Here is a 26,347-nt window from a genome sequence, read left to right as displayed (position 1 = left end):
TGCAATATAAATACATTAATAGAAAGCGTGTCATTCATAGATGATAAATGGGAACAACTTCCAGGTGAGTTACAAAACCTTAGTGAAGCATATTCTCAAATTCAGGAGATGCAATCCCAAGTGGATGCGTCGGTAAAAATTGTGACGGAAGCAGTCAGCAAGCTGCAAGGCGTGTGCAAAAAACCTACCTACAGAAGTACAAAAGTTAAGTCTTAGAGTGGACCAGTTAAGTTTAGAGTCAAAATTTACCAAAAAACAGAGAGATAAGATTTTTGCAGATGTAAAGGAAATAACTGAAAGACTGAAGCTGGATAAGGGCAGCACCCTTGTTGGAAAGGTTGTATGAGAGTGTAAGATTTATGTAGATACAGTAGAAGCAGCTCTATAAGAGAAAGAAAGTCAGTTTCTAGCTAAAATAGATTCAGGTTTAAAGGAGCAGAGGAAAGGATACAAGGCAGTATTGCTAAAACTACTGACATTCCAAAACAACATTTGACAGAAAAAAACCGATGCTTTTATAGAAGTTAGATACTTTCACTGGCTAGCCCTTTGAAAGAATACAGCGAAGGTTGCAGAATGTAACAACACTTGCCGGCAGTTGTACCTGTCGAGCAAGTGCAGCTGCCGTGCGCTATGCCACAAACTAATATAAACATGCCTATCACTGACAGTGCGGCATGTTTGTCAATATTACTTGCAGATGAAGGGTTACTTAGGCATCAACATTTTCTGGTATTTACCTCTGAAAGGAAAGGAACAAACCCCTTGGTCTTTATCAGCCCATTTTGAAATGTTTTACCTCATACCTAGACCGAAGCCCAGAAAGTTAGATTAGTTGTTGGCTGCACGCAGGGCGATGATCTGCTATGGGTTTTGGACATGGCGGAATGTTGCCACTACTATGAACAGTTTGAAAGAGACTTTCTGGGTAAATATTGGTCTGGGGCCATAAAGGGGAAGCTCAGACACAAAGTATTCAAGCCAGCTCCATTCAGTAGCGAACATGGAAGCTAAAGGGACTATTTTGAAAAATATTTGAATAAAACCAGATACTGGATTAACCTGGTATCTAAAGTAGGTGTGCCGAAAATTTTAAAGAGCCATCTACCTGCCCACATCAGGGAAAAACTCATTACCATTCCGGAACACGACACCGAATACTATCTTACTGGATTCAATAGATTTTATATATGAAGAGAGACCAGTACAACCCAAGCCAGTTAATACACAGATAGTGCCACAGGGATTTACAGACCAACGAGTAAACAATGGATTCGTAGTACAAAACGGATGGCAACCTTACTCCACACAGACCTATGGTAATGGTAATGGTAACGGTAATCACAACGACAATGGCAAAAGCTGCGCATTCAAGGGCGGATATAAAAGAAATGGACAAAAATTTAACAAAAATAACTACAACCAGCAAGTAGCGTATGGCTAGTCTGTATAATATGTACAGACACAAGCTATCAGCAATAATCAGCTGATTGCTTGGCAAACACAAAACAATACCAGACAGATGAATAATCCACAGGCAGCAGAATTTGGCCAGCAAAGTAATGCACATATGCAGAATAACACGCAAATGCAAAGGGAATTTGAGTCAAGAGCCTCACAGGATACTAACTGGTGTGATCAAACACCAACAGTCCATATAGTACAAGTTACACCTAACCCACAGACCGATGCCATCGCGATGCCGGAGAACTTGAACCGGTCACATTAAAACCCCCTTCTGTGACCTGGGGGGAGAGTGGGGTACGAGCTTGATCAATACCTGCTTCATCAGACATGATCAAGGTAGTGATGTGAAAGATAATCTGTACCAAAGGAATGGGGATACACAGGAAAACTTGATAGCGGGTAATGTACAATCTACTATTAAAGCCAAAATATTTGACCTTGATGTACCCATTGTGCTTGACACAGGTGCTATGACTAATTTGATGGCACAGGGATTCTTTCAAGAACTGCAGAAATGTGGGCATATACCCACACCGCAAATGCAAAATTGCAAGGTACAAACTGTGACTGGTCAGAAATTGAAAGGAGTCAAAATACAAGCTTTAATTTCCACCCAATTAGGACAGTTTTCTGTGCAATGCAATTTTTTGATAGTAGAGAAATTAATAGTTGACTGTTTAATTGGTATTGATACATTTAGGACATACCAAGTACAAATTGATGTAGGCAAGGGCAAATATCATTTCATAGTAAATAACCAATTTTTGCAACAGACCTAATCAGGGGAAGTACTGATAGAAGTAAAACTGAAGTTACTCATGACTGAGGTTCAATTGTAAATCCCACAGTCATGTTTATCACCACATACAACAGCGAACAGTCGGCAGCAGAATAGGTAAATGTCGACACAATAAACATGAAGATAAGTGAATCAAAGTGCTTGTCTCATGAACAGCAAGTGGAACTTAGGGAACTGACGCTTGCTTATATACACGTATTTGAAAAAAGACCAGGTATCATTATGGACTGTATGTACAAAATGGAAGTATGCCCTCACGTAACTTTTTGTTCTACTTCATACCCTATACCATGGACAATGAGGGAAGCACTAACAAGGGAATGGTCAGACTTGTCATGCCGAAACATGTATTGCTTTATTTAGCACTGTTATTTAACTGTGCAAAAGGTCCGTATGCAAAATTGTGGCTGCTGACATGAACTGGAAGTCACCTAAAAAAAATCACGAACATGGCTGTGTTTCCTGCTTGACGCTTGCAGTGACGGCTGGCCACCCCTGGAAATTGCGAGTCGCGGGCGTTGTGCACATGGTCGGGAAGTGCGGCCGTCTTATCGCGGGGTTCACTAAAGAGGAATATCGCTGCACGGTTTTGGTGGAATGGGGAATCGAATATTCGTTTCTGTGGCATGCACGTCCTTTTAATTTCTGGTACGTATTTCGAAACATACCGTCCTGAAACTGGTTAGAGAGGTGAAAGATGTTCTGTACGTGTTCATCTATACTCCGCAAGCCACTTTACGGTGAACATTCAATCTCCCCTCACAGGTGATGGCGAACCCTGTAAATGTTTAGCTGCTTGCCATGGAGATATACCACAGACACCAAATGAAGCAATCAATAGAAAACACGCGTGAAGACTATGTGTTGTGCGACATGGTTGTTAAACTTCTAGACGAGCATGCAAATGGTGCAGACATGTGGCTAGAAACAACTGAAACACTCGATATTGCAGACTGTGAATCTACAGACGGCGAAGACACCGACGAAAAGTTGCACTCATGAAGACTCTTCGATTGATAGTGCCACGTACCATTATCAATTATCTCCGAAACTAACACCAGCAACTCCAATTACCTTCTCAGACAAAGAAAAAGTGGTGGCGTACTGGTTGAACGAAAGTGGTAAGAAACGCCTACATGTCAGTACTGTTCAAAATAAGTATCGCTTTGTCAGTTCTGAACGTGAATTGTACAGATGGAAAAAGGAAGTCGCTGGACGACGTAAGAGTCGACTGGAAATTGCGACGGAGATAAATGCGCGACTTTTTGAGCTATTTACCGATGCCAGACAACAGTCATTTAGTGTCACCGATACAACTTTGCGTGACTGGGCGTTAGAGATTGCCAACGCGATAGGCGCTAAAGAATTTACAGCTTCTGAAAGTTGCATTAGTCGCTTCAAAAGATCACATAAAATTGTGGCAAGAAAAATAACAAAATTTGTTTCGAGAAACAGGTCGGAAAATGAAGTGACACAAATCGAAATGATAGAAGCTTTTCTTACGAATGCAAAAAATAAGATCGTACGTGTACAATGCAAATCAGTCAGGTTGGGTGCGAAAATAACACTGTCATTCAAAGGGGAAAAACATATTGAGACGATTGCGTAGTCCACCCATTCATACACTATAATGCCCATAATTAGTCTGGATGGTTCATTGCTGCCTAAATTATATGTGTGTCTTCGAGAACCAACTGGACGTTTTGGACCACGAGTCAGAAGAATAATGTTCTACGCAAACAATCTTGTGGTAGACGCATCGAAGTCTGGAAAAATGGGAAATGAAACCGTTACACTTTTCATGCGTCATGCTTTTCTTCCGTTCTGCGGGAACAAATCTCTTTTCCATCTAGATTCGTGGTCAGGTCATAAAAGGTCTGATTCATTAAAAGCTGTATTTCGAGCCCACACTGACAAAGAAGTAGTGATACTTCAGATTCCACCCGGAATGACGAACGTAATTCAACCTTTAGACAGAGAATTTTTCCGTCAGTGGAAGGCATTTTACAGAAAACTAACAGAGAAAATTATTGTGTGCAGATCATTGCAATTTCCTGTCTATCACCGTGACAATATTCTCAAGCTGCAATCAATTTTCTTCCCCACGGTTTCAGAATTTGATTAAATATGCGTGGCACTCCTCGAAATATACTGATACTAGGCCTGATTCATTCGTAACACCAGCCCAGTTTTGTCTACGGACATCTAACAACGTCTGTGATTCGCAGGGCTGTCATATGTCGTCTTTGCTTGTATGTTCTTGGTGAACAAAAAACCTATGTTTTGAACATTGTATCAATATTTAGACAAAACTGGGCTGGTGTTACGAATGAATCAGGCCTAGTATCAGTATATTTCGAGGAGTGCCACGCATATTTAATCAAATTCTGAAACCGTGGGGAAGAAAATTGATTGCAGCTTGAGAATATTATCGCGGTGTAGACAGGAAATTGCAATGATCTGCACACAATAATTTTCTCTGTTAGTTTTCTGTAAAATGCCTTCCACTGACGGAAAAATTCTCTGTCTAAAGGTAATTACAAGAAATAAAATTTGGACGTGTTCTAAACCGTATATTTATTTGTGTCTATTTCATAGCTATTTGGAAAGAATGTTGTAGATAACATATCAGCCATATTTGTCAACGAATGTTTAATTATCATACAATCGCTTTCATTGGGGAATCAGCTCTCTCACTGCTGTGGCAAGAGAGCGGCGCGTAGCTAACGCCACGCTGTCCCTAGATGGCGTTGGTATAACGTAGCGAGAGAGGTCAGGGTTGTACAAGAGGCAATTATAAGCGCGGAAACCATGCGACAATAATGTCTTACTTCATAAAATTGTTTACAGACTTCCAGGTCATGTCAGCAGCTAAAATTCTGCGTACAGACTTCTTGCAATGTTAACTCACAGTGGTAAAAAAAAGCAACACAGGTTTCAACATGACAAGTCTGACCATTCCCTTGTAAGAAAAGAGATTAACAGGAAGCTAGAATGGGGCATTACACAACCATCATTTTCCCGTTATTGTAGTCCTGTTTTGGCCATGAGTAGGCCAGATGGCAAGGTGCGCTTGGTCCTTGACGCACCTAACATTAATAAGATCATTGTACCAGTATGAACACATCCCGACAATTTATATAGGAACAGCTTATGAATTTCCATTATGCTAAATTTCTTACTACAAACGATCTCCGGTTCTCTTATAGGCAAATAAACTACATGAAGAAAGTCGGAAGTATAACACCTTTGTATGTAGAGGAAGGAACTTAGAATTTCAAGTATTACTGTTTGGATTGAACATAAGTGAAGGTGTATTTATCCTCCGCTCTGGACAAAGTGCTAGGACCTGAACTTTTGAGTAAGGTAGAATGCCTAAGATTAATTGAACAAGTATTGAACTGCTTTTCCGAACATGGAGTAACAGAAAATCTCAGGAAATCTAATTTCGCACGAGAAAAGGTAAAAATTTTTAGGGCACGTAATCTCTTCGGAAGACATACTGCCAGATCTTAAAAAAACTTGATGCCATTAGGAACTGTCCTGTTCCTCAAAACCAGTGGCAATTGAAGGCATACTTACGCCTAGCCTCATTTTTTTTTTTGGGAACTCATACCTAACCAACTTATGAACAGTGATGCTTTACTCAATCCCCTCCAGAGAAATAGACCTTGGTTATGGGACAAGCAATGTCAAACCAATTTTGAGAACATCAAGCAAGCCTTATTAAATGCTACTAGTTTAGTATATCCATTGTGGATGATGAACTGCGACTGTGGTTTAAACTGGCATTTATCTGGTAATAAATATGCAACCTGTCAGTTTTTTACGATTTATTCAACCATGAACATGTTTTCAAGCCACTGCAGGCTCATCATTGGATGGAGGTTTACAAGAACATTATGTTGTGGACCAAGTGGAGCTAGATGCTGTGCAGGTACTGCTGGCAGAAATGACGGAAATTTAGTAATCGGTGATGAAATATTTACAAACCTGAAAGTTTTTCATGTTTTAGGTACTTACAGTGCACTGCCTTGTGGTATAAATATCAGATTGCTTCTTATAAAGTACACAAATAAACACATTATTTAGCTACACTTGGTCCTACAATGATTCACAGAATGTAAACATTCGATGTTTTTACACTGAATATGGATATGGTAGATATTACAGTTTACTACATAATAATCTTTGGCAAGATATATATTACATTATCGTGCAAATATTACTAGTACAGATTTTACATTTCAGTAAATGTTTTTCAATGAGGTCCATCTGTATTCCTTTCTCAGTAATGTGAATCACAGAAAGATCGCCACTGATATCACCGACAGTGGGTTCATGGTGAGCTTTTCAATTAACAATAGTTTTGAGTTAATCAACAACATTATAGCTCTAATAGTGCCAAACACAGCAACATTTGCCTCCTTTTACATAGTAAACCTCTACACTAATATCCCCTGAAAAGACACTTTCACAATAACATAAAAGAATAATCAAATATGAAAAGCTAAGCAATGCAGAAATTTTTGAACTCATGACATTGCTTGAATTAGTCCTCTCACATAACGATTTTTCATTCAATGGTAAATTTTACATGCAAAACAATGGTCTGGAAATGGGTAACAGCCTTGCAGGCTTGCCTGCTGAGATATTTATACTTAATACTTAATCTGGAACAAGATTTCTTCTTAACAGATCCACAATTTACTGATAAAATTCTGTATTATAAAAGATATGTAGATGACACAATAATAGTCTTCAATGGTGCAAAAGAAGAACTAAATAACCTAGCAGATGAAATGAATAAAATGCAACCAAATATCAAATTCACAGTTGAATACCAGACCACTGAAGGAATTAACTTCCTTGTCATGACTATTTCCACTCACAATAACAAGTATACGAGGTGTGGCTAGAAAAAAACCGGACTAGTACTGGTGAAACAATAAAACGAATGCAATAAGGCTGAAAGTCACGTGGCCTGTCACGTGACTCTCGCTCCGCCTACTGCTCGAGTTTCATCTGCCTCCTGCACTCAGTCTGCCCGTGGCATCTGTTTTAAGTAGTTGACGTTTTGTCTGTGCGTCGGAAAATGTTGAGTGTACAGAAAGAACAGCGTGTTAACATCAAATTTTGTTTCAAACTAGGAAAATCTGCATGTGAAACGTTTGTAATGTTACAACAAGTGTACGGCGATGATTGTTTATCGCGAACACAAGTGTTCGAGTGGTTTAAACGATTTAAAGATGGCCGCAAAGACACCAGTGATGACACTCGCACTGGCAGACCATTGTCAGCAAAAACTGATGCAAACATTGAAAAAACCGGTAAACTTGTTCGACAAGATCGCCGTTTAACAATCAGAGCAGTGTCTGAGTTAACAGGAGTTGACAAGGAAAGTGTTAGGCAGATTCTTCATGAAAGTTTCAACATGAACAAAGTGTGTTCAAAAATGGTTCCAAAGTGTCTCACAATTGAACAGAAGGAACGCCAAAGAATGATTTGTTCTGACATCCTGGAAAACATTGAAAGTGATCCCACCTTCTTACAAAATGTTATTACTTGCGATGAATCGTGGTTTTTTACTTACGATCCCGAAACTAAACGCCAATCGATGCATTGGAAAACTCCTGGTTCTCCACGACAAAAAAAAGTACGAATGTCAAAATCGAAATTCAAGGCAATGATGATTGTTTTTTTTGACATCAAAGGGATTGTGCACATTGATTGGGTACCAAAGGGACAAACAGTGAATCAGCATTACTACATTAGCGTCCTGGCTACCCTACGTGAGCGAGTACGGAGAAAACGGAACGATTTGTGGAGAAAAAAGCCATGGATCCTTCACCAAGACAATGCCCCAGCTCACAGTGCGTTGTCAGTGAAGACATTTTTGGCAAAACACAACATTCCCATCTTAGATCATCCACCCTACTCATCTGATTTGGCCCCCTGTGACTATTTTCTTTTCCCTAAAGTCAAGTCAGTTTTGAAAGGAACTAGATTTGAGACTGTTGAAGCAGTAAAAGAAAAAGCGACGGAAGTAATGTATGGACTTACCGAAAATGATCTGCAGCATTGCTATGAACAGTGGAAAATTCGTATGGAGTGGTGTAGAGACCGAGGAGGAGAGTACGTTGAAGGAGATAACATGAAATTGTAAATAATTGTAAATAAATGTTTTTTCCAGCATCAGTCCGGTTTTTTTCTAGCCGCACCTCGTACCTTCAAAATATATAGAAAACCCAGTACCAGTAATACTGCCATTAACAATACCTCATGCCACCTAAACAAACATAAAACTGCTTTCTTCAGGTCATCTGTAAACCGTATGCTCCGCACCCCTATCAGTGTAGAAGATGCTTGTGAAGAAATGAACATACTTATATTTATAGTCCAAAATAACGGTTATAATGCCTCTCTGATAAACACCCTAGTTGAAAAAATCCAAAGTAAACTCAAGCATCCACCACCTCCATTAAAAACCAAGAAAGAAATGCCAAAATTTGTCTGTCTTTCATTCCTTGGCAAAGTGTCATATAAACTAGCAAATATTTTCCGACCAAGCAACATAAAAATATCCTTCCACACTGACAATAAACTATAAAATAAAATCGTTCACAATAATAAATTCACTGGAGTTTGGCACAAAAATTCTGGCTTTTACAAACACACACACTCCTGTGCTTGCTTCTGCATAGGTCGAACAGGGAGAAATTTTGCAACCCACTACAAAGAACATATGGATGCCCTTCAGCTCGAAAACTTAAATTAGTCCAGTTTTGCATCACATATTGCTCATCATGAACACACTGTTAGTGACATCAGTGACAATCATTCTGTGCTACACGTTGCTGAGAAAGGAATACAGATCAATCCCTTTGAACAATTAGAAATTTATATCCACAAACTAAAATCACCCCAAAAAATTCTGAATGAACAAACTGAGTCAACACAAAACCTTTTCTTCCAGCATTTCCAGGATATCTGGGCACCAGAACAACAAAAATGACAATAATAACACATATTCATCTTCCTGCATAAATCTTGTTCTTCTTGGCATGTAATGACTATCGTATTCTGTAACTTACAAAATATTTTTAATTATATATTAAATATCAGACTCTAGTTTTTACCTTCTGTATAACTATCAACCCATATTAAAAAACTTTTTGCCAGTATAAAGACACTCCTGCAGCTAGCAACAATTACTGACATGTAAAATCAGTACTAGTAATATTTGTACCATGATACAATGTATCTCTTGCCACAGACTATTATGTAGTGAAGTGTAATATCTACCATATCCATATTCTTTATAAAAATGTTGAATGTTTACATTCTATCGATCATTGTAGAACCAAGTGTAGCTACATACTGTGTTTATTTGTGTACACAGTTTAATAACGTACATTATAAAAAGCAATCTCGTATGTAGACCATACCACAGTGCATTGTAAGTACCTAAAACATATAAAACTTTCAGGTCCTTAAATGCTTCATCACCGATTACTAAATTTCCATCTTTTCGGCCAGCAGCACTAGCACAGCATCTAGCTACACTTGGTCCACAACATAATGTTCTTGTAAACCTCCATCTGATGACGAGCCCGCAGTGGCTTGAAAACATGTTAATGGTTGAATAAATAGTAAAAAAGCGACAGGTTGCATATTTATTACCAGATAAATGCTAATATTTTATCTCAACCATACATGAGGAAGGATTTGTGTTTATGCGCCGACACATCTATTCAAAGTTTGGGTGCATGACTTTTTAAAATGGTAGAAGAAGAGGGGAAAACTCATCCCTAAAGTAATTACAAACACCCCTAAAGTAATTAGCTTCACCAGCCGCACTTTATACTAACCTGAACGTTCATATTCAGTTAAGGAGTTGGAGGGTTTGGTTGTAATTTTGTCCTTTAAAAAGTTTGAAATTTCCTTTGGGGTCAACAAACAAAAGTATACTGTGACTATCAGTCCGTATTGATTTTGTTAACTTGTAAACTGCTACACTGATGGATAGCCACGTGGTGTATGTGTCTTCAAGAATTCGAGTTTGTAATAGTGTAGATAAAATGAAACCAGAACATAATTGCTGATGCTCTTTCTCGATTCCCACAAGGCTTAGAGAAATCTAACAATCTTTTAGAGCAGGAAGGCGAAATAAGAGCTGTGTTGATGGAAGGCAAAACACTCCAATCATACTTTATGTCCACATGTGTAAACACATGAAGCAATTACAGCAGGAAGACACACGGTGGAGTAAGATAAGAGAAAAACTTGTGAAAAACAGTGATAAAAAGTTAAAAAGGTTTTTCACTATTCACAAAGGTGTTCTGCTACATAGGAACCATCGCATACAAGAACACTGGCACGTGTGTTTGCCAGAGGAATATGTGGATGATTTTTATCTTGCGCGCGCGCACACACACACACACACACACACACACACACACACACACACACACACACACACACACACACACACACACACACAAGTTTATTGTCTGCCAGAAAACAAAACAATCTAAGATCTCCAAACAGATTGAACTACATCCCATTGTGGCTAAAAAGCCTCTAGAAAAAGTATTCTTGGATGTAGCTGGACCCTATCCCAGAAGTGAGGATGGCATTAAGTATATAGTAGGTCTGTATGAGATTTTCACCAAATATTTAAAATTGTATGCTGTACAGAACACTACAGCCAGTTCAGTTATACGATGAATCAAAGAGGATTATTTTGGAAGAGTAGGAAAACCAGAAGTCATGTTAACAGATAATGCCGCATATTTTGTTGGATGTGAAAGGAAAGAGTTTGTAGATTCTAACCAAATCAAACACACTGCAGTATACAAATATCATCCTGAAGTATCCCCCATAGAAAGGTTGTTAAAGAAATACAATAGGTTTGTGAGCATCTATATACCTCGTAAACATACCAAGTGGACTGAATTGTCACTTTCTTCTTACAAGTTGTTAACAATATTCCCCACAACTACTGGATTTGCACCAAATGAGCTGATGTTCAATTGCAAACAGACAGGCTAGTGGTAGAAACCTTTGGAATTATCATTAGACACTAAAATACGACAAGCAGTAATCAACCTTGAAACTTGCACTAAAGAAAGGAAAGGAATTTAAGACAGAAAGTTGAAATGTACAACACAATTTTATGTAGGACAAAAGGTGTTACTTAGAATATATCCCAAACCCACGAAAAATGGAAAACTGAACTGCTAGTGGCAACTACTATACAGCAGACCAGAGATAATTACTAAAGTCCCCTACCTGGGAATGTATAGATTGGTACACGCAAACACACAAAGACTTGAGAACATTTATATATTGAAGGGCTGTATAATACCCTTCAAGTTGTATATTTGTATAATAATATTAGATTTAGGCTGCTGGAGAGCCACATTCTAGAATTTATGTTGTTAGTTGTTAAGGAAAATTTTTGTTTGTATTTTTCTTCTTACATGTCAAATGTGTAAACGATAGGATGAGTGGTTGAATTCACTTTTATGTGTCTAGAGACGACAATACTCTAAATAAAAAGCTTCGTCTTGCGCATAGCCCAGTTGTAAACAAATAAATGAACTTGTGAAATGCATGGTAGCGTGCAATGCAATACACAACTCGCCACGAAACTAGTGGTATCATAGCAACACAGCACATGCGCATTCAGGAGCAAGCTAGTCAACAAATAACAAGTGCATGTGTGCCAGACAGGCACGGCTGGAAGTGTTGGAGCACCCAAAACAAACAAACCTGATGAGCTACAGCACACACTAGCATTTGTAAAGCCTATCAAATAAACAGACACATAGAAAATTAAGAGAGAGTCTATACTACAACTATGATTATCTACACAATACACACACACAAATACAGGGTTATTACAAATGATTGAAGGGATTTCACAGCTCTACAATAACTTTATTATTTGAAATATTTTCACAATGCTTTGCACACACATACAAAAACTCAAAAAGGTTTTTTAGGCATTCACAAATGTTCGATATGTGCCGCGAGCTCGCAGTTCTGGCACGTTTCTTGGTGGAGGAGGTTTAAACACTGAATCTTTCACATAACCCCACAGAAAGAAATCGCATGGGGTTAAGTCGGGAGAGCGTGGAGGCCATGACATGAATTGCTGATCATGATCTCCACCACGACCGATCCATCGGTTTTCCAATCTCCTGTTTAGGAAATGCCGAACATCATGATGGAAGTGCGGTGGAGCACCATCCTGTTGAAAGATGAAGTCGGCACTGTCGGCCTCCAGTTGTGGCATGAGCCAATCGTAAACATTAAACCGTGAGATTGCACAAAACACGTTAACTTTTGCTGAACTGCGAATTTGCTACACAAATTTGTGAGGATTCTCTACCGCCCAGATTCGCACATTGTGTCTGTTCACTTCACCATTAATAAAAAAATGTTGCTTCATCACTGAAAACAAGTTTTGCACTGAACGCATCCTCTTCCATGAGCTGTTGCAACCGTGCCGAAAATTCAAAGCGTTTGCCTTTGTCATCGGGTGTCAGGGCTTGTAGCAATTGTAAACGGTAAGGCTTCTGCTTTAGCCTTTTCCGTAAGATTTTCCAAACCGTCGGCTGTGGTACGTTTAGCTCCCTGCTTGCTTTATTCTTTGACTTCCGTGGGCTACGCTTGAAACTTGCCCATACGCGTTCAACTGTTTCTTCGCTTACTGCAGGCCGACCCGTTGATTTCCCCTTACAGAGGCATCCAGAAGCTTTAAACTGCGCATACCATCGCCGAATGGAGTTAGCAGTTGGTGGATCTTTCTTGAACTTCGTCCTGAAGTGTCGTTGCACTGTTATGACTGACTGATGTGAGTGCATTTCAAGCACGACATACGCTTTCTTGGCTCCTGTCACCATTTTGTCTCACTGCGCTCTCGAGCGCTCTGGTGGCAGAAACCTGAAGTGCGGCTTCAGCCGAACAAAACTTAATGAGTTTTTCTACGTATCTGTAGTGTGTCGTGACCATACGTCAATGAATGGAGCTACAGTGAATTTATGAAATCGCTTCAATTATTTGTAATAGCCCTGTATAAGCTAAGGGATTATATACACAGGAAAAGGATGCTAAACTATGAGATTTTTACATATGCTAAGCTGCTATATACATTATATCTATAAATGTACAATATTTACAGATTTAAGCACTGAAAGTGCAAGCACTGAAAGTGCAAGCACTAATCATAATTGATAGACAAGAAAAGTCTTACTGAAGGTAAACAAGGTTGCACCATGCCTCTAATACACTTTATCTTTCAGATTTATATGGAAAGTAGAGATGCATACATGACATGAAATAAGTTTTGTGATAACATGACTGCACACTGAAGCGAATGAATACATGGTTGAATATATGAAGAAAGTATTAGTAGCCATCAAGGCACTATACATTTATCTATGAAGATTTAGTCTTTACTTAGTATTACGTTTTTTCTTCCAGGGGACGATGCACTGAACATCCTGTACCATATAAACATAGAAAGGACCACACCACATGTAAATATAGTTTTAAGTTTATGATACATATGAGGGGGATAGTGTGAAAGTAAGTGAAGAAGCAAACAACACATCACAATGCTGAACTAAGGTCGAGTACTACCAAATAATCAAGGGGTTGAAACCCAGCTAACTACTGTGAGCGTCGACTATGCATAAAAATATCAAACACCTGAATTACATTGAAATTTTTAAGCATGTTTGTTACTTATGTAAACACTGTTTTACGCTTATTATAAGTAAAATATCATACTGATGATACAACTCTGTAAACCTCAGCACATGAAATGGTTATCCTTTATATAATGAACATAACAAGTAAATACTGAACTGGACTTTTAAACACTGAATTAGTATTTGATATGATTCTTCATCATCATCATTCATCCCCATTACGGTCAGAGGAAGGCAATGGCAAACCACCTCCATTAGGACCTTGCCTAGTACAGCAGTGCGGGTCTCCCGCATCGTCCCCTACGCTCCTCGGAGTACGGGACCTCATCATAATCATCATCATCATCATCATCATCATCATCATGATTGGTATCATAAGATTTGAGTTGTGCTTAGAAATAACAAATTATTTTGTTCTTGGGATCACAGTTAAGTCTATTAACAAGATGTAACTGAATAAAAAGCCTTTCTGTGGAATTTACACAACCCTGTAGTGTGCAGATCTTTCCTGGAGAATGCTAGAGAGACGAGACCATGAGTAGTTATCCCAGTGGTGCGTAGTAACTATTGTAGCGACTATTGTTCATTTCTTTGATTCTTTTTGAATTGATAAATATGCCCCGATATGGAGACACTGTAAATTGAAATGAAGTGTGTCAATATACGCCATAAATGAAAACAGAATCTATTATTGTATGAATGTTATATGAAGCATGTATAGCTAAATGAGAGTAAAATGTGTACTCATATAAATGGAAGCAAAGAATGTAATGAAAATGAAATCTGACAAAATCTCCTAAAACCAAATGACAAGTAATGACCCTATATAAAAAAGGGGAGAGAATATGTTACAGACTACAATGTATATAAGCGACGATAATGGCATGTCAGCAAATGAATAGGATAAGTGTATTTTGTAATTGTATCTTATTTTGTTATGTTATGTGTACAGTATGTGGAAAGCACACTACAGAAACTTTATGTAATGCAACTGTACGAAAGCCACTCAAAAACAAAGTGCGAAAACATACGAAACCTGACTGCAAAAATGTTAAGTGTACGTGTGTTAAAACAATATGTGGGTGTACGCGTGTAAACTAAAAATGGCAATACTTCAAGTAACATGAATTTTCTGTGCTCAACAAGGAACTTACCTCGTCAACAGATGTCTGATGTATGGCTGTCTCCCCAATGAATAAGTGAGAGCAACAAGGTGAAATAAATTCCTCGGGACACTGATATGGAAACCAGTTGTTACCGTATCGAAGATTTCACAAAGGATCACACCACTGAACACGAGCTTCATGAATTTGTGCAGTGCAAATCACTGTAAACGCACAACATGGCCACACTGTCCTCGTACTGGACATGTGAGCGTGAACTGTGATAACGGACATTGGGCTGTGCGTGCATACTTCACAAACTGGACACTGTGAAGATGCTGACTTACAATAAGGGGAGAATGCACTTTGTTATGAGAGAAAACTTATCCTAATACTGTTGATTTCTTCAAACCTTGAAATATAAGAATCTGACATGCCCATATAAATTGATAACCATTCAGGATAACTCCAATGGCTGAAAATAAAGGCTATGTCCATACCAGCCCGGATTATTAAACCTCCAAAAGGGAAATAAGCTCAGCCACTGTGCACCTCCGTATGACATCAACCCTTTTGTTTCGGAAGTGGTAGCATGACGACGCATATTTGGATCTGTCATACCAACAGTGTTAAAAATGTGTATTTTAACCATTCTTAGAAGTATTATAAAAAGTTATTAGAAAAGGAATATTTATTTGCACAGTTGTAAGTTCAACTCCTATCTGTTCATCATTTCATTCGCCGCCGAGATCCTGCATCAAGAGGTTTGGTGCAGATAAGTATAATTAACACTGTATCTGGAGGAGCATTCCTGAATCAACATTGTCACACTCAATACTAAACACGATGGAATTAATGTGTAGGTAATGACACAGATTTGATAGGCACCTATTGAACTTGGTTTACTTATACCAAAAATATTGTGCTTTGTGTGTTTAAGAACTTAGAGACAATTGACAATTGAATGGTTGCATTGATTATTTAGTATTGTACACTACTGAAAGCAGCAGTACATAATGCAAATTATGTTTACTGACATACATAGTCTGTTGATATTGTTATCAGTTAAACTTCACCCAAAATTGTACACAGATTTGTCCTTCAAAATTTTCTCCACTACTTTTTCAATCAATTTTTCCAATTATTCAAGCAATTATTAATAGATTTCCATTTCCACATCCCTATTCACTGGTCTGTCCAGAGTCCCAACCTGAAACCAAGGGAACAGATCTGGTGTGAGTTAGAATATTGACTTCGCTCCAGATGCCATTACCTTCTCTGGCTTCAGCTCTTGAGGAAGAACAGGTTGCCAATTCTCCACAGACATTCAGACACATCAACAAAAGTGTCCCTGTAGACTCCAAGTTGTCACAAAAGTGAAAGGTACACACACCATATTAATGTCCACTAATAGGTGTCAAGTTATTTGTGATTAGATAGTGTACCATGAAATTCCTCCTTTACTTATTTTGATAGATGGATGCCTTATCAATATCCCCTTACATAACATATGTAATGATTTTTGTTGTTGAAGAAACTACTGACAATAAAAAAGAAGTAATAGTGATGCAGACATCAGACTGTTCTCTATGGCACAAAGACTGTCATCAGATGAAAGCCCAACTGCTTAATTAGACAATGTTTTATTAGTATTTGCACAAAAAAAAAAGCTATAGGGGCATCTTGTTTCTCAAAATGAAACCTACAAAGCTACAGAAGTAGCATTACAAGTAATTAATCCTTGTTTATAGAGTACAACTATAACTCAATCCTTAATTGTTTCAGATCTATGAATGTGGTACACAGGACAAGCCATTATTGGCCTTTAGATGACCAAATTTGAATAATAATTTCCTTCATTGGAGAAGGAATTTATCTACATTTTCAGAAAATATTAGATATATCCAGAATTCCTGAAACTGAAAATACTGGCTGGGAAACAGAAATTTTATGGTAATCTCACCAATAGAAACAGTTTCACGTGCTCTTCACAAGAGACAAGTTGTGTCTCCCTATTTCGTTCAGCATGAGTGGAAGTAATGGACAATACATTTGGAAACTATGAAATTATGGGAGGAAGTATGTCAGTTAATGTTTGCCTGCGACAGTCAATACATCATACCACTTGAAAACTGGATCAGCAATATTGCAGTAGAAGGGTTACAAACATGTAATTTTCCTTATATTAGAGTTATAAACTATTTTTGTTTCTTTCTGATACAATTTTTTTCCTTTTTTTAGATCTGAAAGTACACATATTAATACACACTTTCCCTTTCTCTAGTTATGTACCTGCCAGCTCTCCTGCAAAGGCTCATAGCTCTATGACTGGCCACATCAAAGATGTCTCGTGTAACTCCACATCAAAAAGAAAATATGCAGAACAGGCCAACATTTCTAACATATTGTTTAGAAATTACCTAATAGCATAATACTAATGCACTGATTGTTAATTCAACCAGGAGACGTGAACCAAACCTGGCTCTTTCCATTTTACAGTAGTTAAAAATTTAACATACTTGTTAACTTGCTTTAGCCTTTTGACAAAAATCACAGATACACTACTTACAATTCAGACAAACTTCCAGTTGTTCTGCCAAGTTATTGTTTCCATTTTATGCACTATATCTTAATGACCAAACAAACCATCTTCTCTAAGTGTTGAAAGTTTTGCTGTTGTGTACTTGCTGCCTGGAGTCCAATCAGGAAGTACACACAACGGCAAAACTCCCAGCACCTGAAGAAGATGGCTAGGTCGGTCATCGAAATAATGTGCATAAAATGGAAATAATAACTAAGCAGAATATTCAAAGCACACCATTAATCAATCACACTGAGAAAACCTGAGTCATTGCAACACTAATTATAATTAAACTATTGTATTTTGGGACAAGTATTCAAGTATATACATATGTCTAAAAACAAAGATGATGTGACTTACCAAACGAAAGTGCTGGCATGTTGATAGACACACAAACAAACACAAACATACACACAAAATTCAAGCTTTCGCAACCAACGGTTGCTTCATCAGTAAAGAGGGAAGGAGAGGGAAAGATGAAAGGATGTGGGTTTTAAGGGAGAGGGTAAGGAGTCATTCCAATCCCGGGAGTGGAAAGACTTACCTTAGGGGGAAAAAAGGACAGGTATACACTCGCACACACACACACACATATCCATCCGCACATACACAGGCACAAGAAGACATTTGTAAAGGCCTTTACAAATGTCTGCTTGTGTCTGTGTTTCCCCCTAAGGTAAGTCTTTCCGCTCCTGGGATTGGAATGACTCCTTACCCTCTCCCTTAAAACCCACATCCTTTCATCTTTCCCTCTCCTTCCCTCTTTCCTGATGAAGCAACCGTTGGTTGCAAAAGCTTGAATTTTGTGTGTATGTTTGTGTTTGTTTGTGTGTCTATCAACATGCCAGCGCTTTCGTTTGGTAAGTCACATCATCTTTGTTTTTAGATATATTTTTCCCACGTGGAATGTTTCCCTCTATTATATTCATATCAAGTATATGTCACTTGTTTAACTAAAATGTAACTAAGACTGCAAAGTCTACATTTGATTTAAAACAAAGGCCCAGCAAGAATTAATATTTTTAAAACATAGTAGGTATGTAATATCAATAAATGATCAATGAAGTATGTGAACAAGTGACCACTGAGAAGGAAGCATACATGATGCAACAAAAGGAAGGGTAAAAGACTGACTACAGCCTTTTCTAAGGGACATTCATGAACAAAAAATTATTACTGCACCAGACGTATAATTTAATTGTAAATATTGAATTTCCCTGAATTATTCCTTCCAGGAGCCACCTTCACCTGGAATAAAACAGGAAAGTTCCACACATGACGATAGGAATGGTTCTCACCAATAGAAACAGTTTCACTCTGCTCTTCACAAGAGACAAGTTGTGTCTCCCTTGAGATTTTATGGAAATGATGTGGCATGTATATCAGTGAGAGAGAGAATATATATAATAGAGGGAAACATTCCACGTGGGAAAAATATATCTAAAAACAATATGTCTGCTTGTGTCTGTATATGTGCAGATGGATATGTGTGTGTGTATACCTGTCCCTTTCCCCCCCAAGGTAAGTCTTTCCGTTCCCAGGATTGGAATGACTCCTTACCCTCTTCCTTAAAACCAACATCCTTTCGTCTTTCCCTCTCCTTCCCTCTTTCCTGATGAAGCAACCGTGGTGTGTGTGTGTGTGTGTGTGTGTGTGTGTGTGTGTGTGTGTGTGTGTGTGTGTGAGGGGGGGGGGAGGGGGGGGGGAGAGAAAGAAAGAGAGAGAGAGAGAGAGAGAGATTTATATGTTAAAAAAAAGTCCAAAAGAAAAAAGGCCAGTGAAAACCTGTTAAGAATTGAATTAAAAAAAAAGACTACATGTGTAGTGCAGTAATACCTTATGACAGCAATAAAGCAGTTTGCAACAAAATAGTATGTCGAAAAGAACAGCAACATACTCCAGGCTTTTAATCCAGTTTAGTTATTCAATTTCTGGGACAGAACTATGGCCTGTACACATGGTGTTCCATAACTGACAGATTTATGTTGTTCATTACTTAGTGATTAGTTTTCAAGGTGGCATAGTGAGTGTGTGTGTGTGTGTGTGTGTGTGTGTGTGTGTGTGTGTGTGTGTGTGTGTGTGTGTGTGTGCGCGCGCTTATTTGTTCAATCATGAGGTTATCAGTGACCTTGCAAATATTACTACGAACAAATTTGGTTAAAATGCCATTAAACAAGGAACACTACATATTCCACAAAAACACAGTGGCTCTCCCAACATCACTCATGGTACCAATGTTTCTCACAGTCATCCACACAACCACAATGGCTCACAGCTTTTAAAACACCGTAAGAATGACAATTAAAACATAAGTTACATAAGAAGAAAGCTAAAATAAGTACACAAGGAAATGTAACTGGCTGATCACCTACTGAACACATGGAAGGGCCTGCCACCCTGATGGCTAATTAAAAATATCTCAAAAAAAAAGTTGAGGAATCAAGTCAGACATTTCACAAAACCTTAAAGTTTCATTTGACTATCAGTTAAAATACAGGGCAAATTAGTCATCAAATGAACTGCTGCTCTCTAGTTTGAACATAAAACACAGTCTACTAAAATTTGTTGCACTGTGACCTGTATGCCACAATCACCACGCACTGGAGGCTCCTCTCAACTGCATGGCTGGAAGAAGGAGCTACACAACAGCTGAGATGCTGACTTTATCAGATGCAGCTGCAAAATTGTCCAGAAACGAGGAGCATGGCACAGGACTTCTTACCACAGATGTCATAATGTTAATGGTTATGGCAAAGAGGGTAACACTTAAAAACTTTCCTGAGGAACACCATTCTTCTGCTCAAAATTATCTGATAGCTTGTTTTAGTAATTAAAACAGTGTTTAAATATAAAGGACTGAATGAATACGGAGAGTTGGCCATGAAAGCCCCACTGGAGGTGCAGTCCTAGAGTTTTGGGGCTCCAAGTAGTGTCATATACCTTGGTTCAAATGGCTCTGAGCACTATGGGACTTAACATCTGTGGTCATCAGTCCCCTAGAACTTAGAACTACTTAAACCTAACTAACATAAGGACATCACACACATCCATGCCCGAGGCAGGATTCGAACCTGCGACCATAGCGGTCATGCGGTTCCAAACTGAAGCGCCTAGAACCGCACGGCCACACCGGCCGGCATCATATACCTTACTGATATCAAAGATTATTCCTGTAAAATGCTGTTTACGTAGGAAAGCTTGCTCGATAGCCATCTCTAGCAGGGTCAAACTGTTGAGAGTGGCTAAGGAGATGTTCTCTAATATCCAGACAAGATGATGGCTGACTATGAGCTCCAAGGTCTTTCCTACACAGCTCATTAAGGTGACATTCCAGTAACTACTTTCAAATGTTCCGTTCTTTCCTTGTTTGAGGGGAAGTATTAAAATTGCATCCCTGCACAGGTCGGGATAGTGTCTTGTCTGCCATATCAAATCTGAATGTTTTAAGAGGATTTTGTCTGATGATGTTAGCAAGCGTTGCACTATGCTGCATCAGATTTGGTCATGACTGGGTGCAGTATTATGAGCCACAGATAGTGCCAAATTCAGACCCTACATGGTGAAAGGGCAGCTGGAGGACCCAAAATTGTTGGACCTGAAGTCCAGCCACCCCTCTCCACGGTGACAATGCACTGGTGCAATTCTTGAACTTGACTGGCAGTGGCAGTGGTCACTGCAGAATCCTCTATCATTGTCTGGTCGATGTCTCCAGTTATTGTTTGGAGATACCCATTTCAGCACTGCTGCTGTAGGCAACCAACTGCATTTACTGGAAATCCTCTTGATGGCTTTCCACACTTTTGCAGAACTGGTAAAACAGTTGAGAAAGTCCAGGAACACTTGTCATGACTTTTTCTTCCTCTCCTTGATGATGTGTGGAGCTCTGGCTCTCATTACTCAAAAGGCTGCAAGATTTTCTGTTATTGATGATGATGATGTCCCACACTCCTTGACAGAGCGTAGGGGACGATGCGGGAGACGCGTATCACTGTACTAGGCAAGGTCTTAGCGAAGGTGGTTTGCCATTGTCTTCCTCTGATCATAATGGGAATGAATAATGATGATGAAGACGACAACAACAACAACAACAACAACACCCAGTCATCTCGAGGCAGGTGAAAATCCCTGACCTCGCCGGGAATCGAACCCGAGATCCTGTGCTCAGGAAGTAAGAACACTACCGCGAGACCACGAGCTGCGGACTTTCTGTTATTGGGAGGCACTTAAAATTGTTGCAGAGCTGCACACCTGATTTGAATTGCACAGTGGCATGCAGCTGCCCACCAAGGAACAGGCTGCCTTCTAAAATGACCTGAGGACTTTGGGATGGATAAGTCAATGACATGGTAGATCACAGGTGTGATGTACTCCACCCATTCTGGATTCTGCTCCGGTGTTCAAACACAGTCATCTGACTGAACAGTGTCTATTTAGCTCTGTTTATCAACCATTCCGACAGCTTTCTTTCAAGGATAGCTCCATCTGGTAGGTACTTACTACTGTGCAGAGTCTGTGGGGCTAGGGAACAGAAAGAGATCTACAGCTGAGGACCACATAGTAGCAGCAAAGAAATGAGTGAAACTGCATGTGTTGAGACATCATGAGGCTCTCTAAAATGCGAGCCCGAGGCAAGTAGAGTGTGAACCTCATAATACAATTTGGGCACTGAACTCTTCCAGCAGGAGAAATGGTCAGGGGAGTTGCTCCATAAGATCTGAGAATCTGTCACATCATGTGAAAGCGTGTGCAACAATCTTGTGACCCACATAAACTCAAACAGTAACTGCTTTCAGATCAGTAACCAGGGATAGAAAGCCAATTCATACTTGTGGTGCAGGATATGGCACCACAGCATGGGGGTATTCGTAGGTTTAAAATGTGTTTCTTAGCCAAGAGTTTCAGTTCCTCCATATGCATCCTGGACCCATTAATGGAGCCATTTATCTGCAAGACTTTTCTTTCACTCTGTCTTTCTGCTGGGATGGGGATCCTGCAACAAATGGAAGATTGGTCTGGTGGCTAGGTGGTTTCCCCAGGGAGACTTTTTATTGTGTTGTATACAAATCATTAGAACTGTCAGAGAGGAATGAGGTCTACATGGTCTGATGGTTTATGGCCTGTGTTCTTTGCATCTGATGCTTCCAATGTCATTTGTTCACCCGAGGAGGTTTCGCAGAAACCGTCTTGGTATTGGTATTGGTACTGGTAGTGGTAGTGCTGGCCTATTTACTGAAGTCTGGCCTTTTAGGTGCCAGAAGCTCTTCAATATCAGCAGCTGTGACTTTCCTAATGTTTAGGGGGAACTTTGGCCTCAGGAATAACATTAGTTTTACAATGGCACTGACAAACATGCGTATTAGTGACTACACTGGCAACCCCCCCTTTGTATAGAGGCACTGACTTTCAGAATATGCTTTTTAAGAGCTGAAGCAAATGAAGTAGTGAAAGTTGGAGGCTGCACAGTCTTATAGATTATTTTTGCCCTCACAATATGGATACCATTCCTTTCCTCAAAGTAGATGCCACAGCCTCTATTCCAGGAAGAATGATCCACAGGGCAATTAACACACCCTGGAGGGGAAGAGTGAACAACGCCTGTGTGAGCAGCCTTACCACATTTGTCGCAAGTGGCTTCTCCCTCACACATTAGAGTAACGTGCTGGGAATGGATTGGTGACATTTTAAGTAAAGGAAACTGCCTCGATATGCTCTGGAAGTGTATCACAAAGGTGTTGTGTAGCTCTGTTCTGATTGCATATTCCTCAAGGCATTTAGCTTTACGAAGGTTTAAGGTGGAAAACAGATGTATAAAGCTATTGCTGACTTTCTACTTACTTTACTAACTTGAACAGATATGTGTATGCAAAGAAGGTCTTAAACCTACAACAAACATTAATTTCTGAATATTCATCTATCTGCACTTCATCTATCTGCACTCAGACAGCATTTTATTAGTAAATAAAAATACCTAACAGGATAGCAGTAAGTGAGGAAAATTCATCTGAGGAGGCGGCAGTTTACAGAAAACTGTCTCTTTTAATTTTTATTCTTTTAGTTAAAACCGTTCTTGTCAAATATTTGCCATGAAATACCATTTATACGTGATAACTAAGGTGAAAATCTTAAAATTTTAATGATAAAAACAATAAATGTATTTAATTTAAGTTTTAACTTGCTCAGCTTACTCTTCTAAACCATGCTGTATGGAAACAGTTACACTGTAAACTGATAGCACTGTTATAGTGCAGACACTTCAATGTGGCAGTTTTGGCTGGTAGATGTTTTGAACTATGGTCGTGTAGGTAGACGTTGGGCCTGAACTATCACACTTAAAGACACTGCCAATCTCGGCAAGCAATTTTGCAGTAACTACAACATTATGATTTGTGTTCTCTTCTCTGCTTCATGTTGTGCAGTGCTCATGTTTTGTTTTATAATTTTGGAATGAGCAAAGAGACCAATCCTGGTCCATTATGGGGTTGAGGTATGACTCTGAATAAATTGGTAATCCGTATGGCCATCTGTCAAATTGGTAATCCGTATGGCCATCTGTCAAATTGGTAATTTGTATGGCCATCTGTCCTGTCTGCTTTGGCAGAAGCACAGATAGCAGGTGTAGACTGCAATCCTGCAATACAGAGCTGAGGCTTGTTAGCTCATAGTACTCCTCTCCCCACAAGTGGTCTAAATTCCTGTATGTTTACATGAGTACCTGAATGGTACGTTGAAGTGTTTGCTCTATACCATATACTCCTTTGGCCTAAAGTCTAATTCTTACCTTCATTAATACTTCTTGCCAAGTCCTCCAAAACTTTTTCTTGCCTTGATGAGAGTGCCTTCATCTCAGAATCCAGCAGGGCAGCTGCATCAACACTATTTCTGCACATTTTTAGTCTATCCTCAGACTTGAATGATGGAGTAATTCTTTCAGCATCTGACTTCCAAGACACTGAGTGATGTGGAAAATCAACAGCACCTTATAAGAGAAAATCATAAGCTTCACTTGGGTGAATGTGAAATGTATTTTTATACATGGGTTGATATGTAAAAATATATCTACCGTGTGTTCATGTACAGAAATGAATAGCCAGTCAGTTTATGTAATAATGTGCCACATAATGGTTTTAGCAGATTGTATTAGTATCCAAACAAACTCCAAATACCTGAAGTTTGAAAAATGTTAGTATCTAACTTAATTCAACAACTAACTTTGTGCTTTCACTGATGGGTACTTACGCTATGTGATCAAAAGTATCCGGACACCCCCAAAAACATACGTTTCTCATATTAGGTGCATTGTGCTGCCACCTACTACCAGGTACTCCATATCAGTGACCTCAGTACATCATGAGAGAGCTGAATGGGGCGCTCTGCAGAACTCACAGACTTCAAACGTGGTCAGGTGATTGGGTGTCACTTGTGTCATATGTCTGTACGCGAGATTTCCACACTCCTAAACATAACTAGGTCAACTGTTTCTGATGTGATAGTGAAGTGGAAATGTGAAGGGACACTTACAGCACAAAACTGTACAGGCCAACTAAGCCTGTCGACTGACAGAGACTGCCAACAGTTGAAGAGGGTCGTAATGTGTAATAGGCAGACATCTATCCAGACCATCACACAGAAATTCCAAACTGCATCTGGATCCACGGGAAGTACTATGACAGTTAGGTTGGAGGTGAGATAACTTAGATTTCATGGTCGAGCGGCTGCTCACAAGCCACACATCACACCAGTAAATGCTAAATGACGCCTCGCTTGGGCATAAACATCGGACGATTGAACAGTGGAAAAACGTTATGTGGAGTGAGGAATCACTGTACACCATGCGGAAATCCGATGGCAGGGTGTGGGTGTGGTGAATGCCCAGTGAACATCATCTGCCAGCGTCTGTAGTGCCAACAGTAAAATTTGGAGGCGGTGGTGTTATGGTGTGGTAGGTATCAGAGGGATCTGTTGAGTGTTGTTGTTCACCTGCCTCAGTGAATTCAAAAATATTATTCTGCAAGAATTTGAACTTCTATACCTATCATCCTATTTCACCTGCAGACAGTTGTAACAGTTCTCTCTTCTCTCCAAAATCCAGTTACTTTTTTCTTATGGCAGGGACTAATAAATTTTAAAGTAATAGACATCTGAAGAAAGATAGTTTACATCTATACAAACTAGATTCCAAAATATTTCACAAAATGTTCATTAATACTTGTCACATCAGAAGAAATTAGGGAAACTGACAAGTGCTGATGAGGATGTTAACAGACATAAACATCTACCAAACAACAGTATACCCAGAACTATAAATAAAATTGGAAATACATATATCATGCACTGTAATGTAAATGGTTTAAATACTGAATACTTGAGTGACGAACGCTCTAAAATAGGTTAACTGCAACTTTTTTGTACGAGTTTCAATATGTTAAATATATCATGCACTGTAATGCAAATGGTTTAAATACTGGATACTCAAACGATCAAGTTCAGAAATAGACAAACTGAAACTTTTTTGTATAAGTTTAAAAATGTTGGAGCAATTTGTTTAAATGGACACTGGTTTAGTGAAGGTACCGTAAAAATCTTAAATAAAACTGAAACCTTCATGATGACTACCGTAACAGTATTTATAGGAAAAAGAGTCATGTTGAAGTCCATGTATTCTCATTTATTTGAT

General features: G+C 39.0%; 1 protein-coding gene across 2 annotated transcripts in view; it reads right to left on the bottom strand.

Annotated features, from left to right (window-relative positions):
- The window catches only part of LOC126482366 (germinal-center associated nuclear protein-like), a 166,238-nt gene that overhangs the window by 17,315 nt on the left and 122,576 nt on the right, over window positions 1–26,347 (bottom strand). For both annotated transcript variants that reach the window (XM_050106455.1, XM_050106462.1), the window contains exon 12: window positions 24,452–24,649. In XM_050106455.1, the coding sequence (XP_049962412.1) occupies window positions 24,452–24,649 (198 nt within the window). The remainder of the gene's footprint in view (window positions 1–24,451; window positions 24,650–26,347) is intronic.

Source organism: Schistocerca serialis, chromosome 1, assembly GCF_023864345.2.
Source record: "Schistocerca serialis cubense isolate TAMUIC-IGC-003099 chromosome 1, iqSchSeri2.2, whole genome shotgun sequence".
Classification (NCBI taxonomy): Eukaryota; Metazoa; Arthropoda; class Insecta; order Orthoptera; family Acrididae; genus Schistocerca; species Schistocerca serialis.
The sequence above is the reverse complement of the archived record's forward strand: the minus strand, read 5'-3'. Positions and strand labels throughout refer to the sequence as shown.